This window comes from Leopardus geoffroyi, chromosome E1, assembly GCF_018350155.1.
Source record: "Leopardus geoffroyi isolate Oge1 chromosome E1, O.geoffroyi_Oge1_pat1.0, whole genome shotgun sequence".
NCBI lineage: Eukaryota > Metazoa > Chordata > Mammalia > Carnivora > Felidae > Leopardus > Leopardus geoffroyi.
In genome coordinates, this window is record NC_059330.1 from 11,448,113 (window position 1) to 11,469,938 (window position 21,826).

General features: G+C 59.7%; 1 protein-coding gene and 1 long non-coding RNA gene across 9 annotated transcripts; one reads left to right on the forward strand and one right to left on the reverse strand.

Moving 5' to 3' along the window:
- Nucleotides 1–207: 207 nt before the first annotated feature.
- On the forward strand, nucleotides 208–21,391 carry SREBF1 (sterol regulatory element binding transcription factor 1). 5 transcript variants are annotated; one of them, XM_045487615.1, is made up of 21 exons: nucleotides 230–503; nucleotides 1,327–1,340; nucleotides 11,540–11,636; nucleotides 13,151–13,582; nucleotides 13,987–14,174; nucleotides 14,260–14,397; nucleotides 14,478–14,699; nucleotides 15,371–15,485; nucleotides 15,707–15,927; nucleotides 16,177–16,378; nucleotides 16,509–16,687; nucleotides 16,970–17,231; nucleotides 17,315–17,481; nucleotides 17,669–17,837; nucleotides 18,258–18,366; nucleotides 18,662–18,771; nucleotides 18,873–19,005; nucleotides 19,185–19,350; nucleotides 19,808–20,008; nucleotides 20,098–20,206; nucleotides 20,572–21,391. In XM_045487615.1, the coding sequence occupies exons 1-21, from the start codon at nucleotides 413–415 to the stop codon at nucleotides 20,799–20,801; spliced, it is 3,555 nt and encodes a 1,184-aa protein (XP_045343571.1). In that variant the 5' UTR covers nucleotides 230–412; the 3' UTR covers nucleotides 20,802–21,391. The 5 variants fall into 5 exon arrangements, with proteins under 5 accessions (XP_045343568.1, XP_045343567.1, XP_045343571.1 ...); XM_045487612.1 differs by lacking the exons at nucleotides 1,327–1,340; nucleotides 11,540–11,636 and having other exon boundaries at nucleotides 208–503; XM_045487613.1 differs by lacking the exons at nucleotides 1,327–1,340; nucleotides 11,540–11,636 and having other exon boundaries at nucleotides 13,999–14,174.
- LOC123603121 lies at nucleotides 1,019–6,924 on the reverse strand. Of its 4 annotated transcripts, none has more exons than XR_006714748.1 (4): nucleotides 4,315–4,632; nucleotides 4,113–4,190; nucleotides 2,638–2,823; nucleotides 1,019–1,654 (listed from the first exon to the last, which is right to left on the reverse strand). It is a non-coding gene; the product is annotated as an uncharacterized LOC123603121 (long non-coding RNA). The 4 variants fall into 4 exon arrangements; XR_006714749.1 differs by lacking the exon at nucleotides 1,019–1,654 and adding an exon at nucleotides 1,668–1,926; XR_006714747.1 differs by lacking the exon at nucleotides 1,019–1,654 and adding an exon at nucleotides 6,776–6,924 and having other exon boundaries at nucleotides 2,443–2,823; nucleotides 4,315–4,522.
- Nucleotides 21,392–21,826: the final 435 nt, after the last annotated feature.

Genomic DNA, 21,826 nt, shown 5'->3' on the forward strand with positions numbered 1-21,826 from the left:
GCCCAGGGAGGGCCCATTGCCTGCCCGAGCGTCCCTGCAGCAGTGGGCCAGAGGCTGGATAAAATGAATGACTGGAGGGCACACTGATGGAGGGGCCGGTTGGAGGTAGGTTTTCGAGGCTGACCCGGTAGCCTGGTCCCGGCTCTCTCCAGGTAGGGTGGGGCCGGCTACCCTAGAGGGCGGGGCCTCCCGACAGGGCCCCGCCTCCGCCCCGCCCTCCCTGCGGAGCCACAGCGGGGGAACCCAGTTTCCGAGGAACTTTTCGCCGGCGCCCGGCCGCCACCGGGGCCAGGACAGGACGCGAACGCGCGCGGCGGCGGCAGCGGGTCGGGGCCCGCGGACGCGACACTCGCTGCGAAAGTCTGTACGCGGCGGCGGGCCCGGCGGGCGGCCCGGAGGAGGCAACTGCGCCATGGACGAGCCGCCCTTCAGCGAAGCGGCCTTGGAGCAGGCGCTGGCCGAGCCGTGCGAGCTGGACGCGGCGCTGCTGACCGACATCGAAGGTACGTCAAGGGCCGCTTGGGCTCCGCGGGAGCCGGGAGCTCAGGCGGCGACCGGCCTTTGTCTCCCCGGCCGGCGCGGGGCGCCGGCTCTGTACTGCTTGCGCGGGGCTTCCCCGCGTCTCTGGGCCGCGCGCTGTGGGCTTCCTTGTCCAGACCGCTCTGAGCCTCCCTGTGCCCGCCCTGGCGTCTCGGGCCACGCCTCGCCGGGTCTCTTGGAGGCTCAGAGCCGGGCACGTGCGCCTCTGAGCGTCCCGGGCCCCGCGCCGCGCAGCCCGTGAGTCCTCAGCCCAGTGTCGGCCGAGGCGGGAGCTTGAGACCTGGGCGTCGCCGAGGCCCCGCCCCTGCTCCAGCCTTGACGTCAGCTCAGGGTTACTCGCGGTCATTCCCTCCGGCCTGAGAGTTCAGCTCGGCGCAGAGCTCACGCGCATGCGCGCGGCGCTTCCTCCTGTCTCTCCTCCCTCTCCCCTCCACCCCGCCCCCGTCCGGTTCCCCTGGTTCAAGACGGGCATCGCTTCTGCAAAAATTTATTCAACATTTACTGAATGCCAGGCCGTTTCCTAGGCATTGTGCGGAGGGGGGGATTCACAGACCGGCCTGGGATCCTCCTTTTCTTGGGAGCACGTAAATCCACCAGAAAAACCACAAACGGATATTTAGTTGCAAGTTGGGGTGGAGCAGGGGTGGGGTGAGACCTCATTGAGCAGACTTTTGAGCTGAGACTGAGAGTCAGCCCCGGGCCCTCCTGGAAAGGATGTTTTCCCAGCCGAGGGCGTGGCAAGGGCGAAGGCCCCGAGTTTGAGGAGTTAAGAGGAATGCACTGGAGGTGAGGTTGGGACGGTTGATAAAAAGAGGATCCCCTGTGGGCTGGAGGGCGGACTAGGACTGAGGTTTACTCACATCTTTGAAAGCATCATTGTTTGCTTGACAGAGGAGGGGTTTGGGGACAGTGCGGCAGGTACCATTTGGGAGGCTGTGGCCCCACTTTGTAGATAGGGCAAACCACAGTCCCCAGCAGACTGCCCTCCGTGGTCGCTTCGCAGTTTCAGCAACACCGGCTAAATTGCGGTTGGTCGATGGGGAACCTGAGGCCAAGAGCACAGGACTCAAACCTCCCACAACCTAGACAGACATGTCCATGGAGCCCGTGGCACCTGGGGTTACCAAAACAGACACATCTAAGTCACCCAGTCCTGTCTTACTGCAGCCTTGCATGGTAGCTCAGTTGGTGTCAGCCTGGGGCCTTATCAGCTCCCCTTCCCCATGGGCCAGGCCAGGGGAGGGTCTGGGAGGAGACACCCTGATTGTGGGGCTTTTCCAAAGCAGGACTTGAATCTGGACACTACTCACTTACTTTGACGTCCTGCCCAAGCTCTCCCAACCTCTGTGCCTCAGTTTCCCACTCTGGATACAAATGCTTCCCTTCCTAGGGGAGTTGGGAGAATGGAATCAGGGCAGGTGTATCCAGAACACAGATCTGGCATAGACCTTTCTTATTGACTCATAGAAGCATTAGGTCCTGAGGCCCAAAGGCCAGGCCCTCCCAGCCATTGAGGGCTGGGGGCAATTAGTCATCAGCTCTACTCAGTGAGAGAAGGGGAAAACACTGGGGCCTCTTGCTGGTTGGGGCTTGACGTTTGCTTGCCACAGTAGATTTCTCAGCTTTTATCCAAACTTTCTGTCCCCCCCCCCCGCCCCCTGCCCCCGCCAGTTACACAGAGGATCTCTTTGCATTATAGAAAAATTAGAAAGTGCAGGTGAGCAAAAATAAAAAAAAAAAAAAACAACCAAAATCTTCCTTAAACCCATCATGCAGAGATAAGCTGTGTTAATTATGTGGGGGATTATTTTCTGTGTATGTCTATATATATATATTTGTTTTTGAATGGCTCTACGCTTGTGATCTACTTTTTGAAAACATCATTGAGGTACAATTTACCTGTCGTAAGATTTACCCATTTTAAGTGTACAATAAGTTTTTACGTTGACCAAGTTGTGTTGACCATCACCAGTTAGTTGTGGAACATTTTCATCCCCTCTATTTACAACTGCTCCCTGGTCCACACCCAGCCTTCCACACCCAGCCCAGGCAACCACTAATGTATACTTTTATAGAGAATAGGGTCCATTAGCTCACAGCAGGTTGTAACTTGCTTTGTTCCTGTATCTACAGCCAGGCAGCAGTCAAGTTCCTTGGTTTATCTACTGGGTCCCTCATTGATGGACATCCAGGTTGTTCTGTTCTTATAAACTGTACTGCAGGGGACACCCCAGGCCAGTCTTTGCTTGGATGGATCCTTCTTTAGTTCTGTAGGCAGACGTTCTGGGAGGGGAATTTATAGTCAGAGACCAGGCCTACTTGTGAGGCTTTTACCCTGTCCTTGGAGAGAGGCAGATTCAGGGTCTAGAGAGATGTGACTTGGGTGTGGGAAAGGTACGGTCTCCAGGTCCCCTGAGATGACAGAAGGTTGAGAGGTAGGCCAGGCAGGCCTCGAGTGCCTGAAAGGGTAGATGGACTGAATCTCGGAGGCAGTGGGGAGCCCTGGAGGGGATTGGAGCAAGGCGTTGCCATGCCTGGGTTATATGTCGGAAGCTTCCTCTGGCCGCTGGAGTGGGGGAATCACAACACTAACTGAACACTTACTGTATCCCGGCACCTAGCTGACCAGTGGGTCCCCCTGACAACCCTAAGTGGGGTAGACTTCAGATCTTCATCTTACAGATGAGTGAGTGCCTTGAGGCACACAGAGAGGTTAAGTGACTTGCCTGAGGTCACATAGCCAGAACCTGGCAGAACCAGGATTCAAACTCAGGCTGTGGACTCCAGAGGCCACGCTCTTAACTGCTGTACTCCTAAGAGTGGGGGTGGGGGTGGGAAGCAATAGAACAGGGAGCCCTGGAGGCTGCTCCATGTGGGGCTATGCTGGGGGCCTGGGAGTAGGTCAAAGAAGGGTCAGAGGCCACGCTGTCACCTCCCTCTCCCAGCCCAGAGCAGCCTTGAGTCATGGGACGAGGACCGTCACCAGGCAAGGGGCCAAAGGCCTTGAGCTCCACCCAGCCCTGATGCCCGGCTTTGCCAAACCCTCTGTCCTATGACGGGTTTGGGGGCGGAGCTGCCAGCATGAGCCCTTAGTTCTGTGGGTGAAGGCATTGCCTGGGCCCAGTACACCCCAACCTCCGGCGAGCTCCGTCTCCTCCCAGGGCCTCCTGTTCTGGCTCTGTGCTTTGGGGGTCCTTGTGGCAGTGGGTGGAGGCAACGGGAGAGCAGTCCTGTGCCATGTTTGGGATTAGTGTTAAGCCCCCGGCAGGTTTCACTTCTCTGATTAATTTCTCAGATCTTGTACATGCTTTTAAATGCCAGAGAGGCAAGTGGCCGTGAGATTCCGGCAGGGGCCGGGCTGAGTAGTCACCCTGGGGGCGCTGGTTTATTTGAAGCCTTTGGTGGCACAGTTCATTCTCCCCTCTGCCCGGGTATCCCCACCTTCACTCTTTTTCATACCCCGGCAATCCTCCCAGACAGGGTGGCCTTCCTGGATCTCACCCTTCCCCACCCCAGCTCAGCACTGGCAGTGTTTTCTGGCGCTCTCCTGGCCCTGGGGTCCGTCAAGGTACCTGAATAAACCACAGGAGGGCCTGCCTTCTAGGTCTCAGCCCAGGCCTGTCTGGCTGTTTTCTGGCTCCAGGGCAGTCCTGGTGGAGAGAACACACATTGGGGGCCATTCTGCCACCCCCCTCCCCACCTCTCCCCATGTTATCTCACGCCCAGTTCTTCCCCCAGTCCCACCAAGAGGAAATACAGTGCAAGACTGCTTACTGTTCAGCTCTCAGCTCCGGGCATACAACTCCTCAGTCCCCAAATAGCGATGGCTCCCCAGTGCCCCCAAGATAAGGTTCCTTTGTCCCAGCATGGCGTTCCTGACCTGCAGGGCTTACCAGACCTGTCTCTTCGGGGGGATGGACAGAGGCGAGCTGGGAGTAGGTTGAGGTGTCTGGGGGTTACCTCCTGTCCAATGTTCACTTCGCTGTGGACGCAAACATCCTGAGTGACCTGGTCAACCCCAGGCAGGGGTCACCGCCAGGCAGAGGACTGGGATCTGGACTTTGTCTGAACAACAGGTGCACCTCAGTTGGGAATGGCAGCACTGACTGGCCAGAGGAAGTATCTCTGGCCTTGTCTCTTGCCAGCCATCAGCCCTGTGGATGTGCCCTTTGATCCCCAGACCCGACCAGGATGGCATTCGTGTGACACCTATGTCCCATGTGGCTCCACACAGGGGGTTGTGTGAGGGGAGGCAGGAGAGCCTTAGAGACAGATTTGGGGCTCCCACGGTGGGGGGGATCTTCAAAAAAAATTTTTTTAATGTTTATTTTTTTGAGAGAGGGAGAGGGAGAGAGAGAGAGAGAGAGACACGCATGAGCAGGGGAGGCACAGAGAAAGAGGTAGAAAGAGAATCCCAAGCAGGCTCCGTCCTGTAAGCGCAGAGCCCGACACAGGGCTTGAACTCATGAACCATGAGATCATGCATGACCTGAGCTGAAACCAAGTCAGAAGCTTAACCGACTGAGCCACCCAGGCGCCCCTGAAGGGGCGGGGTGGTCTTCGAGGCTGGCTCCAGGTGTGTGGTTCCCATGCTGAGTTTGGGAGGTGGCACAGGGAGAGTTTGTGGCCTGGAAAGGCCCACCCCCACCTGGAACCCTGCTCAAGCTCACCCCCTCCCCCCAAGTGACGCTCCAGCTCTCTCCCAGCAAGCCTGTCCCTCCCAGTCACATGCCAGGCCTACCCCTCCTAGGGCTCTGGTGTTCCCACCGATCACAGGGGTCTTCAAATTCAACCCCTGCTGTGTGACCATGAACAAGTGGCTTAACCTATGTGGCCTTCAGATTTTCCTCAGTGTACTAAGAATAATGATAGAAACATCTTCTTGTGGGTGCCTGGGTGGCTCAGACTATTGATTTCAGCTCAGGTCATGATTCCAGGGGTCGTAGGATCGAGCCCCATGTCCGGCTCCTCACTGTGCACGGAGCCTGCTTGAGATTCTTTCTCTCTTCCTTTGCCCCTGTACTCTGTTTAAACAAACAAACAAACAAACAAACAAACAAACAAACAAACAAACAAACAGATGAAAACCTTTTCTTGGAGTTGTGGGCAATCAGCCCATTAGAGCTCAGCCCATTTAGAGCTCAGCCTCTAAATGAGCTCATTTAGATCAAGGGCTTACGTAGCACAGGACACATAGTAGGCCCCCAACCAATTTTCATTCTTTAGAGCACTTAACCAGGACCCGGCACCTAATATGTTTAGCTTATTATCCAAGGATCCTATGTTGGGAGTTTCTATGGGCTGTGGTTCCAAGTTCTGAGCACCCACCATTTTTGATTCTGGCTCTCTGCTTGGGAGACAAGGTGGGGCTGGGTAAAGTGGGGAGCCTCTCACCTCTCCCCCTGCCCGATCCCCAGGGGAGCAACACCCAGTCCTCAGCTACCATTAAAGATAAAGAGACTAGGGGCGCCTGGGTGGCTCAGTCAGTTTAATGTCTGACTCTTGATTTTGGCTCGGGTCGTGATCTCACGGCTTGTGAAAATGAGCCCTATGTCAGGCTCTGTGTTGACAGCCCTGAGCCTGCTTGGGATTCTCTCTCTCTCTCTCTCTCTCTCTCTCTCTCTCTCTCTCTCTCTGTCTCAAAACTAAATACACATTAAACAAAACAGCAGCACGTGGCCTTCGAACCAATACATCCTCTTCAGGTTGAAAACAGGCTGCAGGGAAACAACCCAAAAGGGGGAAATAGATGTACAGCACTACTATTGAGACAGGGGACAGCTGCTCAGCAGTAGGGGACTGCCCCCAAACTGCCACTGTCTCGGGCCCTGGGTTGGTTTTCAGCTGCCAAAATGATGAGTAGGTGCCCCAAGCCTTCACCTATGACAAGATGTCTGAATTGGTGCTTCCTCGCACCTGGTATAGTGGCCATCTTCCGGGTCACGTTCAGGGTTGTTTGGTGTGTGCAGTTGGGAACTAGCGTGTGGAGTGAAACAGAGGAGGGAAGAACCTGAGAAGGTGACATCAGATCGCGTTTTGAAAGAGGAGCAGTAGTTTGCTAGGTAGACAAAGGCTACCGGGAAGGGCATTCCTGGCAGAGGGAACAGCCTGGGCGAATGCATGGTAGCCCTGAATAGCATGGCGTGTTCGGAAAGCAGACGGGGCAAGTGAGGCAGGGAGAGAGCCCTGTGGCCGGAGACCGGCAGCGGGACGGTGGCTGGCTGGCTGTACAAACCTCTGATTCTCGTCCCCTCTGTGCTCAGCCCTGTGCTGAGTGATGCCAGGGTTCGGGCCCTCCCAGGCAAGGCCCGGCCACCAATGGTGGTCAGGAAGGCCTCCGGGAAGGTGCAGTGCCAGAGCTGAGCCTTACTGAGAGCTTTGTGCTGCCTCCTCTTCCGTTCTTGCACACCACGCACACCTCCTGACTGGATACAAGTGCTGCCAGCAGGTTGGGGCAGAGCCAGGCTGGAGCGAGGGCCCTCTCCTGTCTCTGGAAGGCTGGAGCTGACCAGTGTGGACTCTGGGGTTGGTGGACCTGTGTCTGAGTCCCAGATTCTCTCCTTGGCAGAGGCAGCCACTTGGACACATGGCCTCTCTCTGAGCCTTAGTTTCCTGGTCCGTCTCGAGGGCCCATGCCCAGGTATGCTGGGGCTGCAGCCATGGGCCCATCCTCTTCCAGGAAGAGCCAGCACACATTTGCACCCCCAGGCAGCCCTGAGTGCACAAAGGACAGTCTGTCCCCGTTGCATCCATGACCAGCCGAGGTCGGGCAAACCTGCTGACCTGAATCCTCAGGAGGATCAAGGAGGCACTGGTAGGAGCAGCAGGAATGAATGGCAGGCGGAGTGTAGCCCTGGCTTCCCAGAATGTTCGGCGAGTGTCCCATCCCTGCCTCGTGCCCTTCAAGCAGGCAGAGGTGGAATGCTGCGGGCGTCCTATAAGCCCTGTCCCATGTCCTCTCCTGTGACGGTGCGGCTTTATATCCTTCACTGTTCCTCAGAGTTGTGCAACTTTGTGATCTGCATTACACGGGACAGTTTGCAAATCCTTTTCCTGCCCATTTCCTGGAGAATTGGTGTCCTTGGCTCAGGCAACAGACAGCCTGGAATCTCAGCTTCCTGGCTGCCTCCCTGAACTCTGTCCCCTCTTTGCTCCCTTTGCTCTGGCGACACTGGCCTCCTTGCTGTCTCAGCATCATCACACCAAGTTTGTGTCTACCTCAGGGCCTTTGTACTTGCTGTTCCTTCTGCTCAGGACATTCTTCCTCCCTCCTGGCCTCTTTCATTCAGGCCTCTACTCAGATGTTACCTCCTCAGAGACGCTTGCTGATCACATGTGTAGCGGCCCCTCGCACTGTCTTTATGTGGCCTCTGTTTCTTTGTGGTCCCCGTCACCATCTGTACCCACAATTCCTCCATGTATTTGCAGACTGTCGGTCACTGGAACATAAGTTCCACGAGGGAAGGCCTTTGTGCTTTGTCCCTGTACCCTCGGTCCTGGCAAAGGCCTGACACACAGTAGACACTTAAGAAAAGGCGGTAGATATCATCAGAGAGACAACTCTGGGCTTCACGGACCAGGCCATGTGAGGGAGGTGGTGAGCTCCCTATCTTAAGAGGCTTGCACACAGAGCTTGTTTGGGGTTCAAGGCCTCATGAAGGTTGGATGGGCTGGAGGCTTCCGTGATGATCAGATCTGGGCTCCTGCCAGTTGGTGGTATTGGGTCCTCCCAAGATTTCCATCATGGCCTCACAGAATAAACAGGCCAGAGAATAAAAGGCTGCCCCACATCTGCCTTCCAAAGGAGGTTTCAAGGTAGAACCAGGGAGGGAGAGGGGCTCAGGTTTCCTGTTGGGCCCTGCTACAATCAGGGCAGGACTGGAGAAAGGAGAGGAAAAGGGAGGAATCCAGGCTTAGGGAGGAGGTGAGGAAGGTGAAAGATTGGAGGGGGTGCGAGATGGGCCCACTGAGGCTCAGAGTCTATGCCTCCTTTTCTTCCTTGTGTTCAAGGGCATGGACCTTCGGGCCTTCTGAGTCTCTCTTTATGCCGGAAGCCTAGTGTTCAGCTCACTGGACAAGGGTCCACCACTTGGGAACCATGGCCAGCTTTTTGGGGCCTGCTGTCTTGGGCACTTCTCTTGCCTCACCCTAGTCCCAGCCCAATTTACTCTGCGTAAAACAATCTTCATTAAATGGTCACGGAGCTCTGACTTGAATGTTGCAAGTAATGGGCAACTCACTACCTGCCTTAACAGTTCTAGACCATTTTATTTGCTGCAGAGGGACTAACGTTTTTTGAGATCTTGCTGAATGCTGGGTGTTTCGTACACTTGCTCTCTTATTATTTTTTTTCAATTTTTTTTTAGTGAACCTACAGTGTTCTATTAATTTCAGGTGTATCATATAGTGATTCAGCAATTCTATACATTACTCAGTGCTCATCATGATAAGTGTGCTCTTAATCCCTGCCACGTCCTTCATCCATCCCCACCCCCACCCTCCTCCCCTCTGGTAACCACCAGTTAGTTCTCTATAGTTAAGAGTCTCTTTTTTGCTTTGTCTTTTTTCTCTTTGGCTTTTTAAATTCCGCATATGAGTGAAAGCGTATGGTATTCGTTTTTCTCAGACTGACTTCTTTCACTTAGCATCACACTCTCCAGCTCCATCCATGTCGTTGCAAATGGCAGTAGTTCATTCTTTTTGATGGCCGAGTAATATTCCATTGTATATGTTCATTTTTCTTTCAGCTGTTGATGGGCACTTGGGCTGCTTCCATAATTTGGCTTTTGTAAATACTGCTGCAGTAAATACGCTTGCTCTTCTAGAACCCCACCCCTGTCACCTCTGGAGACCAGGGGTGGAGGCTCAGAGAAGGGGAGTGACCTGCCTGGGATTCCATGGCAGGTGAGGCACAGAGGGAAGGCCCGCCCCGTTGGCCGTATGGGGAAGACGTAGGCTGTAGGGCTTGCTCTCAAATTTACCCCCCCCTCTTAGCTCTGGCACCCAGCTTCTGCTGGAATTGGCGGGCACATTCAGCTCCAAGGGAGAGTGAGATGGGGGGCTGCTCAGGCCGTGAGTTCGGGGAAAGGCTGGCCCCTCATATGCCACCAGATGCCTGGTGACACGCAGGCCCTCCTTCCCGCTGCATCTTAGTTTAGACCGTGTCCTCTGCCCCATGGCCAGCGCCCCCTCTCAAGAGACTTTCCTGACTCCTGCTACCCTCAGGGGGGCATTGGGTGACCATTCTCCCTCTTACCTCCTCAGGATGGAATGGGGGCAGCGCACAAAGATGTGGGAAATGGAAAACAAAAAGGCATGAAACTGTGGAGAAGGGAAGAGAAGGATGAGACAGGAAGTGGGTGTCCCAGGCCTGACACCCTCAGGGCTGGCCCTGGCCCTGCCCTGAAAAGTTTCAGGCCAGTATTTACTTGTCGGTCCTGCCACATTCTGGGCTCAAAAACTGGGGAACGTGGTAAGGAAGAACAGAGCCGTGAGGGTCTGCTTTTGAAACTTGTGCATGGAATTCAGGCCTTGGTGTCTAACCTGTCTTCAGTCTTTCCAGCAGCAATGCTTTGTTTTGTTTTTTTTTGGGGGGGGGGGGTGAGAGAGGGAGTGAACACCCATAAGCTGAGGAGAGAGGGAGGTGGAGGTGCTAGAGAATTTCCTTATCCTTGGCACCCCCTCCAAAGCCGTGGAAAGATCTAGAAAGATCAGGAAGTAGATGTGTGTAAGGGAGATGGGGCTGAGTTTCCTTGTTTATAGGCTGGTGGAGAGGGAGAGAGATTGGGGGCAGGAGGGACTCCAGGCCTGAACACGCTGCTCACTCTGCCATGCCTGCCTGCCTGCCCAGGATTCAGCCACTCTCCAAGGCCGCAGGAGACAGAGACAGAGGAGGGGCCAGCCCCCGTGCTACAGTTGAAGGCTGGGGCAGGACTTGCTGGTGGTCTGTTTGGCCACAAAAGCCCAAACTGGCCAGCTTGCCAGGCTCTGTTCATCTGTATGTGTGTCGAACTTTGACCTTACTCAGAAGGGGAGGCAGTCCTAGGTACCTCCTCAAAAGACCCCCAGAGCCTGTCACCTATGCCTTCTTTACCTTCTGTCCCAGGGATTAGGCTGCCTCTTGGCCTCCCAGGACCCTGCAGTGAGTAAGTGAGTCAGGCTATACCTGGCGATTGCTGGGGGGGGGGGGGGGGGGGGAGACCTTGGGGGCCAGGGCAGACTTTGCTGACCTCCTTCCCTCCACCCCAAACCCAGATTTCTCTGCAAAAGGACATCTGTGCAGACAGACAGAGGACTCAGGTTCCAGTATTACCTGAATGAGTAGTTTGGGATAAGGGTCTTCCTTCCTCACTCTGGGCCTCAGTTTCCCGGCTGTGGCCAGTTATTAGTCAGCCATGTGCTGGGGGATGGCCCAGGAAGGGAAGGTCCCCGCACCTAAGACCAGGCGGCGCTTGGCCTTACGTCAGCGCTTCTTGGTACTGAGCGCAGCACCCATTTTCTCCTTCACTTTTCTCATTAGAGGCCCAAGGAGATGTGATCATCCCATTGTCTAGAGAAGCAAACTGAGGCCTAGGGGTGGGGAGCCGCCCAGAGTGTCAGCGATTTCCAAAGAGTGTTGGGGCATCCCTTCCGGGGGCCTCCGGTCCCGAGCCCACTCCGCGGCGCTTCGCGGATGTGGTCGGAGCTGGGGGCTTAAAGGGGCCGGTGACCGCCAGTAACCCCGGCGGGTGTCGGCGCCGAACGGGTTAAGGGCCCGCGCCCGCGAGTAACCCCGGCCCCATTCAGTGCCGCGGGGTGAAACCCGAGCCCTAGCCGCCGTCGGGGGTGGGGCGGGGGCAGGGGCGGGGCCCTAGTGAGGCAGTGGCGCGGTCGCTGATTGGCCGCGCGCGCTCACCCCATGCCCGGCCCGCGGCCCCGGGGGGGGCGGAGCCGGCGGGGGCGGGGCGAGGCGGGGGGCGGGGCGCTCGGCGGGCTTTAAAGCGCGGCGGAGCCCTGACAGGTGGTCTGCGGTGCGCGGAGACCGGCAGGCCAGCCGCCGGGGCGCCCCGAAGGGGCGGCGGGCGCGGGCCGCGGAGCCATGGATTGCACGTTCGAAGGTATTTTTTGGAGGACCCCCCCACCCCTTTATCACAGAGCCTCCACCTCCGCTGCGGGGTCACCACCCCTGGTTCCCTCAGAGGGGGGCGTGTGTATGCAGTGGCTGTGGAGCTCCCAATAGGAAGAGCCAGTTCCTGAGGGGGCGGAGTGCCAGTTCCCGGCTCTCACTGGAGTTGGTGGGCCACCCCCACCCCCCCATTATTTACCCTCACCCAGGCGTTTGGAGTGAGAGGGTGGCTTTCCTAAGTCCTCCGGGGAGGAGTCCTGCTGTCCCATCTCCCAGCGCCCCCCACCCCGCTCCCGTGAGTCAAATCTGGGATCCCAGACCTGGATTCAGTTTTTCTTTCAGGGCCTCGGTTTCACCATCTGTCAGAGGGGCTCATGAGGGCTGGGGTGAGGGATGAAAAGCCCCGAAAGTGAAAGTGCTGTATGCGTTTCCCACCTGCATCAACCGCCCCCCCCCCGCCCCCCGCCCCCCGCGGACCCATGGGGTGTTTCCATTGGAGGACCCAGGGAGACTGAGCCCGGCACCCCCGTCTCATGCTGCTGCAGCCCATAAGGAGGTCCCCTCCCTGCCTGGGCACCTGTCAGTAGGAAGGAGGCAGGCAACAGTGAGTCCCACGGGGGGCCAGCTTCCTGTCCCGCAAAACCTTGGGGCAGCCCTGCCGTGAAGGGCTTCATCTTTTCTTGTTGTACAGACGAGGAAACTGAGGCCCGGTGAGAGGAGGCTGTTGGCCCAGGCCAACAGTGGCGAGCAGGGCCAGGAGCTCAGGCTGGGGACCTCGGGGGCCCGCGGGGGTCCCAGGGCTGTGCTCGTGGGTCCTGCAGAGCACTTTAACCCAGTGGGTGGCTGCCCCTGCTGGGTTAGAGGGCCCCGGGCCAACACAGCCAGGCAGCTAGTCTCCCGCCAGCTGGGGGAGAGGCTGGGGCAAGTGGCGGGGAGTGTGTCCCAGTCTGTATGAGGAGGAAGGAGTCAGGACAGACAGCATTCGCTTTTATAGAGGGGAAACGGAATGGCCTGGTCTCGAGGCTGCTTGGCTGCAGGGTCGGTCTGGGCTTGCGCCCAGAACACGCAGGGACACACTGGTTGGCACACACGTGGCCAGCGGCTGGCTCAGCCCCAAGCCTCGGTCTGTTCCACAGAGGAATGGGTTGGTGATGGCAGCCCTGACGTCCGCAGTCCTGGGCCTAAGCCCCAATTCTGCCTCAGCGTAGGTGTGGGGCAAGTGAACGGGCCTCGTGGGACCGGGTCCCTGCAGGGCTGTGACCTTGTCCGGTTGTTGCAAGGACTGTTGGATACATACGAAGCACCAGGCATTGCTTCAGGTGTCACAGGTGCCCAAGCAATGGCTGTGTGTCTGGGGGCACGGGCTTATGTGGGTGGCTTTCTATTTCTGCATCATTGCTCCACACGTACAGCTGTGTGGACAAGAGGCAGGGAGTGTATGATGCCCTGTACAGGGGCCAGCCCCTGCCCTGCTGTCACTCACACAGCCTCTTCTCCTTTCTCCAGACATGCTTCAGCTCATCAACAACCAAGACAGCGACTTCCCGGGCCTGTTCGACCCACCCTATGCTGGAGGTGGGGCAGGGGGCACAGACCCTGCCAGTCCTGATGCCAGCTCCCCGGGCAGCTTGTCTCCATCTCCTGCCACCATGAGCTCCCCACTCGAAGGCTTCCTGGGGGGACCCAAGGCGACACCTCCACCCTTGTCCCCTCCCCAGCCTGCACCCACCTCATTGAAGATGTACCCGTCTGTGCCTGCCTTCTCCCCTGGGCCTGGTATCAAGGAGGAGCCATTGCCGCTGACTATCCTGCAGCCCCCAACCCCGCAGCCCCTGCCGGGGTCCCTCTTGCCCCAGAGCTTTCCGGCCCCAGCCCCACCGCAGTTCAGCTCTGCCCCTGTGTTGGGCTATCCCAGCCCCACTGGAGGCTTCTCCACAGGTAAGGGGGAGGTGGGGCGTGGGGGGCGGGGACAGCAGGAGCACAGAGAGGAAGGTCTGCTGCGGTCTCAGGAGAGGAATTGGCAGACTTTAGACATTGGGCCTCTGCTCTAGTGCCTCAGACACCCCGGTACTAGCAGTCCTTGTGTTCTTGTTATTGTGGGGTGAAGCACTGCCTCCCACTCTGCCGGGGTGTCCACATCCACGCCGTCCTTCTGAAGACAAACGCCCGCCAGGAAAGCCTGTACATCTGCATTCGAGCTCTAGGCATGGGTTGTCCCCATAGGAAATAGGCCCCGGGGGGTGATGACTCATCCAAGGCCATAGGGTGATAGGGCCCTGAAAGGTAGGTTGAAAGTGGGTTAGGGCAGCCTGTGCCCGCAGCCCCAGCCTTTATCTCTGCAGGGACCCCTCCAGGGAACACCCCGCAGCCGCTGCCTGGCCTGCCACTGGCTTCCCTGCCAGGGGTCCCGCCCGTCTCCTTGTACACCCAGGTTCAGAATGCGGCCCCCCAGCAGCTGTTGACAGCCACGGCCACCCCCACAGCAGCCCCTGGAACAACCACCGTGACCTCGCAGATCCAGCAGGTCCCGGTGAGGAGGGCTGGCCGGGTGTCAGGGAGGTGGCAGCCCCTGGTTCAGACTCCCAGCTCTTGGCTGAGGCGTCCCCCTCTCCCAGGTCCTGCTGCAGCCCCACTTCATCAAGGCGGACTCTCTGCTTCTGACGACCATGAAAACAGACGTGGCGGCCACCGTGAAGACGGCGGGTATCAGCTCCCTGGCCCCTGGCACGGCTGTACAGACAGGGCCCTTGCAGGTCGGTGGCATGGGTGGGGCAGGAAGTGAAGGGGTCTTCGCATGTGCATGCCCGGCTGGTGACCCGTACCGGCCCTTTAGACCCTGGTGAGCGGAGGAACCATCCTGGCCACAGTGCCGCTGGTAGTGGACGCCGAGAAGCTGCCCATCAACCGGCTGGCAGCCGGCGGCAAGGCCCCGGGCTCGGCCCAGAGCCGTGGCGAGAAGCGCACAGCCCACAACGCGATTGAGAAACGCTACCGCTCCTCCATCAACGACAAAATCGTCGAGCTCAAGGACCTGGTGGTGGGCACTGAGGCGAAGGTACAGGCAGCAGTTTTCAGAGGCGCTCTCTGGGGTGACCCTGGGGAAGGAGGTGACCGGAAGAAAAAAGAAGGATTGAGACTGAGCCTGGGCCGTGGGCTTTAGCCTCCTTGGGCCTGGCCAGGGCCAGTGATTCAGCTGCACTTCATGGAGGGAGGCTCCCCTGTGTGCCGGGGGCTAATTTAGGTACTGGGGATACAGCAGCGAACAGACAGACAAAAACCCTGCTCTCTAGGAACAGACGTTCTAGGGGGGACGGGGGGGGACAAGAAACAGGATAAATAAGTAAGCATTAGAGCACGCCATATGGGGATAGGTGCTGTGGAGGAAAATAAAGCAGGAAGAGGGATGGTGAGAGTTGCACATCTAAACCACCTCACAAAGGTGACATTACATAAGCAAAGACCTGAAGGAAGTGACAGAGTGAGGCATGAAAACGGTAATAATAATAGCAGTCAGCCAGACACTGTTGTATGCATTTTACGTATTAATCTTGATGCCCATCCAGGGAGTTAGGTTCTCCTGGGGGAAGAGCATTCCGTGTAGAAGACATAGCAAATGCAAAGGGCCTGAGGCAGCGGTGTCGTAAAGCAGCGTCACCCACCTCGCTTAGGTGCCTGCTTGCCAGGCCTGACCGGCTCCCTGTGCTGTCTCTCTCCTACCACCTGCAGCTGAATAAGTCTGCTGTCTTGCGCAAGGCCATCGATTATATCCGCTTCCTGCAACAGAGCAACCAGAAGCTCAAGCAGGAGAACCTGAGTCTCCGCACGGCTGCCCACAAAAGCAGTGAGTCCTGGCCTCACCCTTCCCTTGGCTCTGCCCACCTCCCCCGCCCCTGCCTGCCCCTTAAGCTCTAACCCTATAAGGGCCCTTAGCCCCTCCTTTGGCCCCAACTTGACCTTCAAGAGCTGGGCAACCTCCTAGTTCCCCTCTCCACAGGGCCCTAAGCTGACTTGGAGTGGGTATCCTAGCCTTCACCCCCAGCCCTGCTCCTTTCTGGCCCACAGAATCTCTGAAGGACCTGGTATCAGCCTGTGGCAGTGGAGGAAACACAGACGTGCCCATGGAGGGCATGAAGCCCGAGGTGGTGGACACGCTGAGCCCGCCACCCTCGGACGCCGGCTCACCCTCTCAGAGCAGCCCCTTGTCCCTTGGCGGCAGGAGTAGTGGCAGTGGTGGCAGTGGCAGTGACTCAGAGCCCGACAGCCCAGTCTTTGAGGACAGCCAGGTAGGGTCCTGCCGTTCCCTCCCCCCCACCCCTGTCTGTCTCCCTGTGATAACATCTGAGCCCTAAGACTAGGTCAGGAAGAGGCCCCTAACATATCCCACCTCCCATTTTATAGACAGAAAAACCGAGGCCTGTAGTCATGTGAGGTCCCACAGTGAGTGTGGGTGGAGTGCTGAGCCCTTCTTCCTTGTTCCATCCTCTCTGGGCCACTCCCACTCTGCCCTCCCTGACCTGCCCACCACCCCCCAGGTGAAGCCGGAGCAGCTGCTGTCCCCTCACAGCCGGGGCATGCTGGACCGTTCCCGCCTGGCCTTGTGCACACTCGTCTTCCTCTGTCTCTCCTGTAACCCCTTGGCCTCCCTGCTGGCCAGCCGGGGTCTCCCCACCCCCTTGGATGCCAGCAGCACCTACTACCGTCCTGGGCGCAGCGTGCTGGGCACTGAGGGCAGAGGTAGGACAGGCCAGCGTGGGTATCTTTGGGTGAGAGGTGGGAAGGGATACTTGGGGGGACCCTAGGCCCGTGGAGCTGGGGCTCTGGATTTCCAGGGAGCTGTGTCCCCCATCCTTCTGTCTGCACCCAGATGGCCCTGGCTGGGCCCCCTGGCTGCTGCCCCCACTGGTCTGGCTGACCAATGGGTTGCTGGTGCTGGTCTTCTTGGCGCTCCTCTTTGTCTACGGCGAGCCAGTCACACGGCCCCACTCAGGCCCCGCCGTGCACTTCTGGAGGCATCGCAAGCAGGCTGACCTGGATCTGGCCCGGGTAAGGGGTCAGATCCTGGAGGTGGGGTTGGGGGGACTGGGTGGGGCCGGGACTTGGGCAGCCCCCGGGAAAGTGCTGGGTGCCACTCCCCGTCCCTTCCCTGTCATGGTGAATCGGGCCCTGTCTTCCCCACTCCTGTCTAGCCTTCAGACTCCCATTGAGTGGGGGACACTAGGGTCATGGTGCACAGTCCAAGGTGGAAGGATCTTCAGAGCAGGAGGGGTATCATGTGCTCAGATTCCCTGACACCCCTTTCCTTACCTGGCAAACCCTCATCCCCAGGGGGACTTTGCCCAGGCTGCCCAGCAGCTGTGGCTGGCCCTGCGGGCGCTGGGCCGGCCACTGCCCACCTCCCACCTGGACCTGGCCTGTAGCCTGCTCTGGAACCTCATCCGCCACCTGCTGCAACGGCTGTGGGTGGGCCGTTGGCTGGCAGGCCGGGCAGGGGGCCTGCAGAGGGACTGCGCCCTGCAGGCGGATGCCCGCACCAGCGCCCGAGACGCAGCGCTCGCCTACCACAAGCTGCACCAGCTGCACACCATGGGTATGAAGGGTGGGGAGCCGGGCCTGAGGGGCTCCTGCCGCCCCTGCCCCACACCCCTGCCTCACGTCCTGCCCATTTTTCAGGGAAGTACACGGGCGGGCACCTGGCTGCCGTCAACCTGGCACTGAGTGCCCTGAACCTGGCGGAATGCGCGGGGGATGCCGTATCCCTGGCCACACTGGCTGAGATCTATGTGGCCGTCGCGCTGAGGGTCAAGACCAGTCTCCCGAGGGCCTTGCATTTTCTGACAGTGAGTGGGTGGCGGGCTGGTGGGGACAGGGCTGGGGGCGTGTCCCTGCAGCTCTGACCAGGGGCTGCACTGGAGGAGGCAGTTGGTCGCGGGTGGGCTCCCGGGCCTAGCTCGGGTCTCGGGCCAAGGTCTGGTTTTGAGTCCCTGTCTGGGTCCAGTGTGACAGCCCAGCTCCCTTCCCCTACAGCGCTTCTTCCTGAGTAGTGCCCGCCAGGCCTGCCTGGCCCAGAGTGGCTCGGTGCCTCTTGCCATGCAGTGGCTGTGCCACCCTGTGGGCCACCGTTTCTTCGTGGATGGGGACTGGGCCGTGTGCAGTGCCCCGAGGGAGAGTCTGTACAGCTTGGCCGGCAACCCAGGTGCTCTCTCACTCCTGTGCCCATCCCCTGTCCTCCCACCTCTTCCTTTGTCCCCCATGCCCATGACGCCCCCCATCTGTCGTTGCTGTGGAGGCTGCAGGAACGGGAAGACTGGCTCTGTCTCAGTGGGGGCTCCTCAGAAGCAAAAAGGGAGACAGAGATTTGGGGGCAGGTGGTTGATTTGGGAGGTGATCCCAAGCAAGACCATTCATTGTGCAGTAAGGAGATCAGATGGAAGGGGACAGGCTGACAGAGGCACGTTATTAAGTAGACTACACTGGCCAGGGTGGGTCATCCTATCCAAGGACAGGGGTGGGAGCATTTATCTGTCCCACCTGCATGACCAGGAAAGAGCACTTGGTGGGGAGAGGTGGATGTGGGGGCCCTTCCTCCCACCCGCTCACCCACTCCTCCCTGCAGTGGACCCCTTGGCCCAGGTGACTCAGCTCTTCCGCGAACACCTCTTGGAGCGAGCACTGAATTGTGTGGCTCAACCCAGTCCCAGCCCTGGATCAGCTGATGGGGACAGGTGAGGGGCCCTACGCTCCCCTGCAGGCAGGCGCCCTCCACGGTGAAGTCTGGGAGTGGCTACGTCCAGGGCCCTGTGTGGGTGGCCAGAGCCGGGCTGCTGTCCACCCGCTGGGTGGCCCCAGGCGCATCTCAGTTCCTCCCCGGCTCCGCTTCCGCCCCGGCTTGGCAGGAAGAGATGGCCGCATGGTACAGCTAGCACATCAGGCTGCGCTCGGGTGGGAGGTGAGGAGGGCTGGGGCCTGCCCAGGCCCCCTGCCACCTGTGCTGACTGCCAGTCCTCTCTTCTGATGCAGGGAATTCTCAGACGCCCTTGGGTACCTGCAGCTGCTGAACAGCTGTTCTGATGCTGCCGGGGCCCCAGCCTGCAGCTTCTCCATCAGCTCCAGCATGGCCACCGCCACCGGTGAGCCCCCAGGTCCCTGCCCTGTGACTCCCAGCTCAGCTTCAGGTACAGTGTGGCTGAGTTGCAGGGAGCCTCCCCACCCACACCCCTGCTCCCTACAGGCACAGACCCCGTGGCCAAGTGGTGGGCCTCACTGACGGCCGTGGTGACCCACTGGCTGCGGCGCGACGAGGAGGCGGCCGAGCGGCTGTACCCGCTGGTGGAACACCTGCCCCGCGCCCTGCAGGAGTCCGAGTGAGTCCCGGCCGGAATCTCCCGGCCCCCCCAGCACAGTGCTGCTCCCCCCAGCCTTTGTTCCGTGCCATTGGGGTCACCGCCTTTTCTTCCCCGTGAAGCCACAACCAGGGCAGTGGGGAGCTTAGTGAGGGCCTGGGCCCGGTCTGACCATCAGTCCTCTGCCCTGGCCCCAACAGGAGACCCCTGCCCAGGGCAGCTCTGCATTCCTTCAAGGCTGCCCGGGCCGTCCTGGGCCGCAGGAAGGCAGAGTCTGGTCCGGCCAGCCTGGCCATCTGTGAGAAGGCCAGCGGGTACCTGCAGGACAGCCTGGCCACCACACCAGCTGGCGGCTCCATTGACAAGGTGAGGGTTGGTGCCGGGGGCCTCGCAGGTCTGGGGGGCGGTCGCCGCCTTTCCACTCCCCGGACCTTCTTCCTTGGGTTGCAGAAGACTGTGGGGTTAGCCTGACAGTACAGGACTTGAAGCCCGGCTCGCCTTGCTTTTCTGGCTGAGGCTTGGGTCCAGGGGAAAGTGGCCACCCTTCCGCCCCCACCCTCAGTTTCCCCACCCCCAGGAGGAGGGGTAGGGTGAGTGGTCTGGCAGAGCCCTCTTTGGAGGCTGCCCCTGTGGCAGGCGGCAGGTGTGGGGGCCTGGAGAGGCGGGCGGCCCCGCGGTGCATTGCTGTTGCATTGCACGTGAGTGAGGCGGGTGCAGTGCCTCGGCAGTGCAGCCCGGAGCCGGCCCCTGGCACCGCGGGCCCCCACCCTTCCCCTCCGAGAGCCGGAGCCCCCCTGACCCCTGCCCTGCCCACCACCCCCAGGCCATGCAGCTGCTCCTGTGTGACTTGCTCCTTGTGGCACGAACTAGCCTGTGGCGGCGGCAGCAGCCGCCCGCGGCCACCCAGGCCTCGCAGGGCCCCGGCACTGGGGCCCAGGCCTCCGCCCTCGAACTGCGTGGCTTCCAGCGGGACCTGAGCGGTCTGAGGCGCCTGGCGCAGAGCTTCCGGCCTGCCATGCGGAGGGTGAGTGCCCACGGGGCCGCGAAGTAGCAGGTGCGGGGAGAGCCGGGGCCTGGCCTGAACCCCGACTCCCCCGGCCTCCTCGTGCCCAGGTGTTCCTACACGAGGCCACGGCCCGGCTAATGGCAGGGGCCAGCCCGACGCGGACACACCAGCTCCTGGACCGCAGTCTGAGGAGGAGGACGGGCCCCTGCAGCAAAGGTGAGAGGGGCACCGCCCTGGTAGGGGGCGGGTCCTGGCCCCTCCTCCCCTCCCCTCCCCTCCCGGCCCAGGGGTGTGATGGATGCCGAGGGAGGCTGGGTAAGAGAGGCAGTGACCAAGGGACTTAGTGGTGCTTGCCTGATGGCGATGTCCTACCTGTCAAATGCGCCGGGGGCCACCGTCCTCCGTGGGATGGGCGACTGTGCACGCCTGAGTCAGTGGTACGAGACGGGCCCTGGGGAGGGGTCTGAGGCTCCACTCGGTGCGCCTCGAGGCGCGCGGGGAGGGCGGCCTGTGGGGCGCGGACAGGCCCCGAGATCCCACCCGGCACGGCCCTGCCCCTGATGCGCGTACGGTGTGCGCAGGCGCGGCGGCGGAGCTGGAACCGCGGCCCACGCGGAGGGAGCACGCCGAGGCCTTGTTACTGGCCTCCTGCTACCTGCCCCCCGGCTTCCTGTCGGCTCCAGGGCAGCGCGTGGGCATGCTGGCTGAGGCGGCGCGCACGCTCGAGAAGCTCGGCGATCGCCGCCTGCTGCACGACTGCCAGCAAATGCTCATGCGCCTGGGCGGCGGGACCACCGTCACCTCCAGCTAGACCCCTCGCCGGCGGCCCCAGCGCCCCGGTATCCTTTCAGCCTGTGTGCCGGGACGGAGCCTCGACGGCCAAAGGCAGCGACAGAGACCCCGTGTCCACGGTCCACCCACGGATGGCACTGTTTCCTGGGTGGGGGGATGGAGATGGGAGGCACTCAGGGGCTTTTGCTGCCCCTTGACCTGGGAGGCCGGAGGGGGTGCGACCCCACCACCCCGACTGCGCCCCAACCGAAGAGGGAAGAGCGGCGGCCAGCATGGTGCTGACCTCTGGTGGCCGATCGGGGGATTGCAGGGGCCTGGCCGGCCGATGTCACCTCCTGGCTCTGTAGGCACCCGGTGGCTTTTCCCCCCTTCTGTCTCAGAGAGGGGTACATTTCACTGAGCTGAGGGGGGCCGACTTGGCTATCCCAGCCAGCAAGGGGGCCCTACTCCAAGGCGCCTCTCTCCCTTCTGGAGAGACTTGTACATAGTGTAGATCAGGCGCACCAGCCTCCTGGCCTCTGAGGCTCAAGTGTTACTTTGCCTTTTGCAAACTTTATTTTCATAGGTGAGAAGTTTTGTACAGAGAATAAACAATGAAATTATTTATAATCCGGGTTTTGTTCTTTGGGGCGGAAGGTGTGCGCTTTTGATGATAGAAGAGCCAGAGGGGGTCCTTTGGGTCTCCCCTCCCCACCCGCTTCCTGCTCTAGACCCAGGCAAAGGTTTCCCACTCTTATCCGCCATTAGGGACTAGTTTCCCCTTCGATATGGGAGGCCTGTGGGTACGACCTCTAGGTGACCTGGATCCCTCCAATTTGTGAGCCACACGTTTGGACTGTATCAACCCTTAATCCTTAAGAGCTGTTCTGGTTTCAGCTGCCCCTTCCCACGTCCTTACTTCTACCCCTGTCAGCTCTCGGGTGACATGAGAGGACGCCATGTCCTTAAGGACCTACTGTGATAGGAACTACAGACTGGTATCCCTGTTTGGGGTGTGCGTCTCCCCTCCCCCACCCGTCCCCAGTTCTCTGTCTCTTGCACTTG

Excerpts from the sequence above, each read along its gene's own strand:
- SREBF1 (XM_045487611.1), top strand. The coding sequence starts at position 413 with ATGGACGAGCCGCCCTTCAGCGAAGCGGCCTTGGAGCAGGCGCTGGCC. Across the intron at positions 16,379-16,508 it reads GCTGGGCACTGAGGGCAGAG|ATGGCCCTGGCTGGGCCCCC; the intron begins GTAGGACAGGCC and ends GTCTGCACCCAG. Across the intron at positions 18,367-18,661 it reads GGATCAGCTGATGGGGACAG|GGAATTCTCAGACGCCCTTG; the intron begins GTGAGGGGCCCT and ends CTTCTGATGCAG.